The sequence below is a fragment of the Pogona vitticeps genome, chromosome 6, assembly GCF_051106095.1.
Source record: "Pogona vitticeps strain Pit_001003342236 chromosome 6, PviZW2.1, whole genome shotgun sequence".
NCBI lineage: Eukaryota > Metazoa > Chordata > Lepidosauria > Squamata > Agamidae > Pogona > Pogona vitticeps.
In genome coordinates, this window is record NC_135788.1 from 114,682,707 (window position 1) to 114,691,980 (window position 9,274).

The 9,274-nt window shown below is 40.2% G+C and overlaps 1 protein-coding gene across 1 annotated transcript; it reads left to right on the forward strand.

The window, feature by feature from the left end:
• The first annotated feature begins 358 nt into the window (after positions 1-358).
• LOC144583761 (olfactory receptor 11G2-like) lies at positions 359-6,045 on the forward strand. The gene has a single exon (XM_078378427.1). The coding sequence runs from the start codon at positions 864-866 to the stop codon at positions 1,818-1,820; it is 957 nt and encodes a 318-aa protein (XP_078234553.1). The 5' UTR covers positions 359-863; the 3' UTR covers positions 1,821-6,045.
• Positions 6,046-9,274: the final 3,229 nt, after the last annotated feature.

Genomic DNA, 9,274 nt, shown 5'->3' on the forward strand with positions numbered 1-9,274 from the left:
ATTATTATTATTATTATTATTATTATTATTATTATTATTATTATTATTATTATTATTATTATTATTATTATTAAAATGTCTTGTCTCCCCCTCATAGTGAGATTTCTCTGTGCATGTTTCCCATTTTTGATAAAACATGTGGAATTTCTTAGAGGTTCTGAGGAAGTATTTTTCTGGGAGGTGATACCCATCTGTACAGTACGTAATTATTAACATTCCTGCATAAAATGTCATATACCCTGAACGCAATTCCCCACTGCTTGGAATAAGATGCTGTAGTCTGTATCTAAGCAGTAGAAATAGTTGTGATTTCACTAGAGCTGAAGCATCCCCAGGAAGAGCATCAAGCCTGGGAGAATTTGACAGTTTCTTGTGAAAAAGAACAAATAAAAACCTTTAAAAATTAGGAAAATAAGAATCAGGGTCTCATTCTTCGCACTGATGCCAAGGATGTTTTCACACAGTGGGACTTGAAGGAAGGTCAAGAATGACTATTTGTTTTCAAACCAATCCTTCACATCTCTACTGTCCTCATTTCATTGTGAAAAACACACTCCTTGTCACTGGGGTTGGGCAGAGAGGAGACAGTGCCTGGAGTAAGATGGTGTCATCTGTATCTAAAAAGTAGAAAAACATGTAGCTTTGTTTAAGCTCAGTTGTCATCTTCCTTAGTTCCTTCCTTTGGGAAGCTGATACGAGAAGGGCTGCTGCCGTGGCTTCCCTTGTGTTCTACTTGTATATGGATGAATACAATAAGTATGAAAGATCCTCTCATCAAACAGCAAGGAAATTCTCCCAATAGCCCAAAATTTAGTGTATGCCTTTGAATGTTGTATGCTAGCAACTGGATTTTGTGATTCCAGATGGAGTTGACCAACGGTACCACCGTTCATGAATTCATTCTGCTGGGATTTGGAGTTGAGCCACACAGACGATTCTTGCTTCTCATCTTTTTCACCACTCTTTATGTGCTCACCTTGGCTGAGAACATCACCATCATCACATTGGTGTGCCTGGATGCTCACTTGTCCCAGCTTCCCATGTACATCCTACTGAGCAACTTCTCCTGGCTGGAGGTGTGCTATGTGACCACCACGGTGCCTCGGATACTCCTTGACCTAGTTTCTTCTCACAGGACCATCTCCTTCCATGCCTGCTTACTCCAGTTCTACATCTTCTTTTCTCTTGGCACGACCGAATTTTTCTTCCTTTCAGCGATGGCATTGGATCGGTATCTGGCTATCTGCCACCCCCTGCGCTACCCACAACTCATGTCCCCAAATGCTTGCTATTTCTTGGTGGCCAGCTGTTGGGGGCTTGGGTTCTCCGGATACATTCTTCCAGTGACTTTATTCTCCAAGTTGTCTTTCTGTGGGTCTAATGTGATTGACCATTTTGTGTGTGATCTTGTATCAATTCTGAATCTGGCTTGTCCTCCACTTGGGAATGTTCCCCTTGTTTGCCATGTTGTCGTGCACACTCTCTTTTTTGGCAATGTCCTGGTTGTTATCTTATCGTACGGCATTGTAATTTTTACCCTAATGAAATCTAACAGAGAAAGTCGTAAGAAGGCGTTCTCCACCATATCCATGCACATAACGGTGGTGACCCTTTTCTGTGGCTCAGTGGGTGGGATGTATTTAATCCCAGGTGGAAATGAACACTCAGGACTCACCAAAGCACTAACAGTCTTCTATGCTGCCATCACACCCTTTGTCAACCCCCTGATTTATTGTCTGAGGAATGATCAAGTGAAAGAGGCATGGGTCAGGATCTGGAGGAGAAAGTTGGAGATCCTGAGGACAAAGTTCACGGGGTAGAATGATTGTGTGTGAGGGGAGGAATCAAGCAAATCTGAACTAAAGCATCATGTTGAAGCAATGAAATGTATATTGTGCCAAGAAAGAGAGCCATTTATGCGTACTCAGTTTTGTTTTTAACATGGACAAGGTATGAAAGTGTGAGTGATGCCTCAGTGAGGAAGAGCTTGAGGTATTACAAAAATACATTCATATCACAAATTGTAAACCAAAAATAGAGAACATCGTTGATTCAAAATGGAATCTCGGTTGGGTGAATTCCATGGGAATAAATGTTCTGTCGTCAATTATATAAGATGATATAAAATGGAATAAATGTTCTGTCATAAATGATATAAAACAGATTGTTTGATCTTAGTAGTGAGTGAAGCTCAAGTTTATATCTTTTGTGGGTTCCAATAAGTAAAAAAAACCAAACACCACCGAATAATTTTACCTACATCCATCATTTGTTTGTGAAAAAACAATGGTTATCTGCATATCAGTATAAAATATATTTTGGTTAATGATTAGCATTTTGGTTGTTTAGGCCATATTTAGAAGACATGCTTCCTTACATGGTGGAAGATGTTGCTTTTTGCCATAGCGCATGGCTGTTCTCCACTGTGTGTCTTCCTGTGTAATATATCTTGCATTGTAATTCATAATTGGAAGGTAAATATTGGTGAAAACTGATTGCTGAATCATGTATCTCTGAGGAAACTCCATTATGAAAGGAAACATGTTTAAGACATGGACTGATAACTGCTCTTTAATATGTAGTATGACCTTATGATATAGACTATATATACAGTATGGACCTGAGGTAACTCTTTTTAGCTATTAGATGTGGGATGTAGATCACAAATACACATCCACATCACTTTTCATTCCATAGGGAACTTAAGGAGGCTCATAACACTTAAAATCATACAATAACAAGTTCAAAATACCACAAAAAACTATATATTAAAAAAAACAACTAAACTTTGGTCAAGACTAAAAACAATTTTAAAACATTTTTAAAAATCTACACTTTACAAAATGGAGTGTTCCCTAAACCCCAAATTGTTGCTGAAAAGCTGGACTGAAGAGGAATGTCTTTGCTGGATGATGGAAGGAGAAGAGGGAGTGGGTCGACATGGCTTCTTCAGGCAGTGTGCTCCAAAACCTGGGAGCAGCCACTGAAAAGGCCTTCTCTGTTGCTTACAAAGCGTTGTTGGAAAATGAGTGGCCCTCTGGATCTCGTTGGACTGCAAAGCTCATCATTCCTTGTTGACTTTGGAGGCCATGGCTGATGGTCATTATGGAAATTATTGCCCAGCAATACATGAGAGGTCACAGATGACCAACCTTTGGTTGACACTCTCCTTGGCTGTCTCTCCTTGATGTCACAAAAGTGCATATTGCTCCAGTGACATCTCCTGAAAAGACCAAGCCTGGTCACTGGAATGATTATGTGCCTGGCGATACAATAAGAATTAATATAGCCATTAGAGAACAAACTGAAAAAAAAGAAACTATGCAACATACTGTATGATTTCCCTTTAAAATGGAATTATGTTTGAGATGCATATTTACAGGTGTGATCATTCAGTTATGTCCTGAACACATGTTGCTGGATTATCAGGAAATCGAAAAGGCTGGGGAGTTGTCCCAACAGAAGCACTGCTCTCATTCTCTACTAGTGTCATACTTCCCTTCCCATCCAATGGGAGAGGAATGTTGTGCCCCCCATCACCACCTCCACTGGCTTATTTTCAGAAATTACTCATGGGACACTTAACTCCCTTTCACTGATGGTTCATTCATTACAGTTGGAGGTCCCAAGCCAGACTAGCCCAATCCTGGCAGGAGAAAATGTCCGGTTTGGTCTCCCAGGCATCAAGGTGCTTGAGACGGGGATAGGACTTCCCTCCCTTGTCTTTTTTTCATGCACTGAATACATTCCAGAAGAGTGGGTTCAACTCTACAGGAGGCTGGGCTGAGTGTTATCTGAGAATTTGGATCCATCGTACAGTAATTGGCCACTAAATTCATCCCCTCTTAGGTGATACAGGATTCAAGATACAGGATCTGGGCCAGAATGGTATATTGAATCAGCCCAGCAAAAGGCACAAGTAGGCAGTAAAGTGCTGGGCTTGGATCAAGTAGGTACTGAGTCAGTGAAGAACCAGGGATAGGAAGGTGGTGAACTTGGACCAAGTCCATCATCAACTGAGATATAAGCAGATACCGGCAAGTCTGTAAACAGACACTGATCTTGGGCGAGGTTGTTGTCTTCAGTCAAGACTGCTGAATGTTCACAGTCCTGTATGGGTCACTGAGAACAGAATCCATACTTCCATGATTGAGAGAGATGCCTGGTGGTATGGCCTCAAGATTATACAGTGGTGCCTCGCTTGATGACGATAATCCGTTCCATTGAAATCGCTGTTAAGCAAAATCGTTGTCAAGCGAATTAAAAAAACCCAATTGAAATGCATTGAAAACCGTTCAATGCATTCCAATGGGCTAAATACCAGCTTGTTTTGCGAACATCCTCCATAGGGCGGCCATTTTCTGGTGCCTGTAAAGCGAGGAATCCTTCCTAAAGCACAGTGGGGAGCCATTTTGCACAGCTGTTTCAGAATTATAGTCTAGCAAAAAATTGGTTCCTGAAGCAGGGAACCGATCATCGTCAAGCGAATTTTCCCCTATCTAAACATCGTTTTGTGATCGCAACGTCATTGTAAAGCGGATTCGTCATTTAACAGGGTAATCGTTAAGCGAGGCACCACTGTAGGTCTTTTCTTTTGATCCGTGGAATCCAGGGCTCTCTACGTGCAGGACTGGCTTCTTCCACAAAATAGCTCCTTCCTCGCCCTTGCAGGAGGCAGGCTTTCCCTGAGTTCTTCCCTGCTGCCCTCATCTGTGGAGACTCTCATGGCTTTCAGACTGACATTCACTCTAGTGGGTTTTAAGGATGTGTCCCAGTATCTCCTACCTGGTACTCCCCAGCAGGAGGCATGGAGGCAGTGAATCTCGAGTAGATTTTAGCCATCAACAAACTCTCCATAGTACAGTACTCAAATTTATCTTGGGAACAGGGTTCTCCACCTTCTCTAGCCCCAGGAAGGAGTTAGTCCTGGCTGTGCTACAGAAAACTAGAACGCAAGGAACAAAATATTTAATGTTATTTGGAAAATTATCATTGGGATTGAAATTTGTATATCTGGTTTATCTGGTATTGTGAGATGAAGCAATCTCAGCTGCCTGATTTTGCTGGCTTCCCTGGAATGAAATAAGTACAATAAAAGGAATTATCACTTAATTTAGCTTCCTGCCCGAGGATTAGCAAACTCTAATGCCGCACATGTCTACCCCTTGAAATTGCTCCGTTGATCTCCCAGCTCAATTTTCTCACAAAAACTCCTTTTTTAAAAAAAAGAAACATTGCTTTGTGCCATCCAGCCTACCAGGGCAATTTTTACAAAATACAATTTTGGGATTAGGGGCTCCTCGGAGTCGTTGTTTCAGTAACAGATAAAATCCTTCCAGAGAGATGTATTCCCAAAGGTCATTCTAGTTACTGATTTAAAATCTTAGGTAAAAGAACTCATTAGAGGCAGATGAGATTTCGTTGCAGATGCATGCGGTGAATCTCCGCTAGTTGTGTACTGCCAAGCCGACAATATTTTCCCTTATAATCACAGAGAACCTTAGACCTCCAGGCTTGTTGTGTTTTGATGGCTCCAATGTCTGTCTTCAAACTATTTATGTGTTTTTAAAGAATCACTACTAGAGGATGCGAGTGGGCTTTTTACAGGAGAAAATCTTACTCCCTGTTACAAACACACACAGAAACACAGACACACACACACACACACACACACCTCAAAAGGTTGTCCACCTTTGATCTGGACCATCCATTCTTCCTTTCCAGAAAAGGCATTGTTTAGAAGAGGTAGATGTTGAAAAAAGAAAGCCATGAACCATAGCAGAACAAGCAGCACAACTAGCGAAGTCCTGTTTCCCCAGAGAAATTGGGGGAAAGGTAATTATTCCAGAGAGAACCACACCCATGCTATTTTACTCAACCATTGAATCTACACTCAAAACTAATAGGTAGACTTATTAGTTGGCAAGACCTCAATGAATTCAATTCATTGAATGAAGTTGGTAACTATGCCTGCTGGTCCCAAAGGCAATTTTTAGACCTGAAGCTTTTGGTGTCAGATTGATATGTTCTCCATGTGAGTGGAAGCCAGATCTCCATTAAGAGGTACGTCTGGTAAGCCCGTCAGATGGATGAGGGTTGAATGAAGGACCACAGACCTGAAGTGAAGAGGGAATTGGTGATCTCCTTGACTTGCTTATCTTTGAACGTCCCCTTTGTTCCCACAGATGGCCTCCCAACACCACACACTGTGGATACAGCAGAGTTGCCGAGGGTGACATTTGTTGGGTATATTTCTCCTTAGAAAGAGTGTCCAAGGGTCTTCAATGGAGGCCTAAGTCAAGACAATTGGTGTAACTGGAGTAAATCCTTCAGAAGAGTGGAAGGAACTGCCAACTGAAATTTGCCTGGGCCCCTCCTCAGTATCTTTCAAGAAACTCTTAAAAACACATCTATTTCACGAGGCCTTTCAACACTTGCCAGTTTAAGAAGTTGCTGATGATCAGCCTCTTACTCTACTGCTGCCAATTTCAACTTGTTTAATATCTGTTTAATTAATTAAATTAATTTATTGTGTCTCTGACTACATTGTTTTATGTCTTGTGATTGTTTGTAAATCACCTAGAGTGACCATCGGTTAGATTGGTGGTAAACACACACACACACACACACACACACACACACACACACACTCAGGTTTAAGTATTAAAATATCTTGTTCTCTTTTCATTCTAGATCTAAACTGTCAGGTTGACAAAGGCTTTCTGCATTCATGTGGGTTTTCAGCACATCTTTTCAACACTTGGCAATATAAGAATTTGCTAACTATCAGCGTCTTTCTCAACTGCTTCCAATTTTAACTTAACATTTGTTTAATTTTTAAAATTAACTTGTTGTGTTTTTTATTGCATTGTTCTACGTCTTGCTGTTTTTTGGTAAACCACCCACAGTGACCATTGGTGATATTGGTGGTAAATAAAGTGTTCTTAAATATTAAAATTATCCCATCCCTTTCTGCATTAAAAAGGTCGGGCTGACAAAGGCTTTCTGTGTTGAGGCGGATTCACACAATCGTTTTTGTTATTGCTTGTTAGAATAAGATAATTTACCATTTAGCACTAAAAGACAGTTCAGAAGCATGCATTTGTATGAGGAAACTGACAGAAATACTTCAATGCTTTCAGAGCTTGCCTGATGAGAAGAGCTTGCCCTTTGGTGTCTGAAAATTTCTTATTTTGAATTTTAGCCTGTGTAAAAATATTTAGCCCTCACGTTATTATTCCATAGAAAGTAATAGCTTAAAAATGCTCAACCACAATTTGAGGAATGTATGAAACATAGCAATAACCCTATAAGTCATCTTCCTTCCTTCCTTCCTTCCTTCCTTCCTTCCTTCCTTCCTTCCTTCCTTCCATATGCCATTCTTTGTCTCAGCACATCCAGAACAGTATATACCATAACTTAAACAACTGAGCATATTAAAACATATATAACAAACATAGTAATCTTAAAATAAAAAAAAATCACCACATCACCACAAATCTCTATTAATATCTCTATTTTTATTTATGTTTTCTATTTTGTGAGTTGTAACCTGCCCAGAGTAGTGCTGTGACACTAATGGGAGTGGGATAATACATACATACATACATACATACATACATACATACATACATACATACATACATACATACATACATACATACATACATACATACATACATACATACATACATACATACATACATACATACATACATACATACATACATACAAATGTTTGTGTGTTATTATGTGTCATGAAGTTGGGGACAACTTCTAGCAACCCTAAGAGCCTTTTCAAGGTAAGAAATAGTTTAATCAGTGCTACACCCCCCTCCCCTTGACTGTGTGGCCTAGTATGATTTGAACCCAGGTCTTCAGAGAGCTGGTAAATCACCGCCCACCACAGCATCTAGCAACTTCCAAAAACATATGAAAACAGAACCACCTAATCTCCTTTTCGAAATTCCTGAAAACCTGCCCCATATTACATTTAGAGTCATGCTGTTGTGTCTATACGGGAAGACCTGGTGTCAGAGGAATAAGGGGAAAGGGTTTTTCCTCCCATTTACTGTGCTCAACCCCTTCCCCTGGCTGTCTTTAGGCTAATCACGGGATCAAGGAGTGTTTCATCCATGTTTCCCATCTGATAAGTAGTAGCACATGAATGAAATCCATTTGCAGCTGTAGACTATGTGTTGTGCGCCTGTGGATCAGGAAACAGAGACTACATTGGTCCGGAAAGGTGAAGATGGCATTTCTTCACCTCCATTTGTCTTTGCTTAGCCTTACTATTGAAACCTCAGATGTCGTGAGAGTCATGAATCTTGCACTGAATATGTCTCATTTAGTAGATGGGTTTCAGCACCTTGGAGAATTCCCATAAAAAAACCAGACACAACTTCACTGCTCCTGCAACATTGGAAAAACCTGCCTTTCACTGCTTCAGAGTTGAAGTGTTGCAAAGCAGGTTTCTTTCTTTCTTTCTTTTTTACAAAAAGCCAAACAAGAATTATAAGCAATCAAGAGTTGACCCTTTACGAGACACATACACATTCGTACCAAGAAGACTTTTGCACGTATGAAAACAAATAACAATTGGATCATGCATCATCTATTTTTATTTTTATTTTATTTCATGGCATAATATTCAACCCAGAAAACTTCAAAAACCTTTAAATTAGAGCCCATTATTTAAAAAACATTTATTTATTTATTTATTTAAAAGTTTATTATTTTAAAAATGAATTATCTATTTTCGCCTAATATTCTGCTGCTCAACATGGAAGTTCAACCTTCTCGTAATCTGTATTTGGTCATTCAAAAAAACGTTTATTCCAATATGCAAGGGAAGGAAAATGCTGGTCCTGTCTTTTGCCTCCATGGTAGGTCTGCTCACCTGGAAAATGATGGCTCTGAGGAAAACCTCAATCCTGTTGCTCACATGAAGATCCTCCATATATAGAACAGGTCCTTCCTTCCTTCCTTCCTTCCTTCCTTCCTTCCTTCCTTCCTTCCTTCCTTCCTTCCTTCCTATCCTACCTACCTACCTACCTACCTACCTCCTCCCCCCTCCCCTCCCTCCCTCCCCCTTCCCTTCTTCACAATTGTCACTCTCCACACAAGCAAAGTGACAGCAGGTGACAGAGAAGAAAGTGTGTTGATTTAACCAATTTTTGGAAGGCTCTGTCACATTGTAGATCCTTGAAGTTCCACATCAAAGTAAAAAAGTTCAAAACTTGGAAAAATATCCTTCCTGGTCCATTTCCACAGA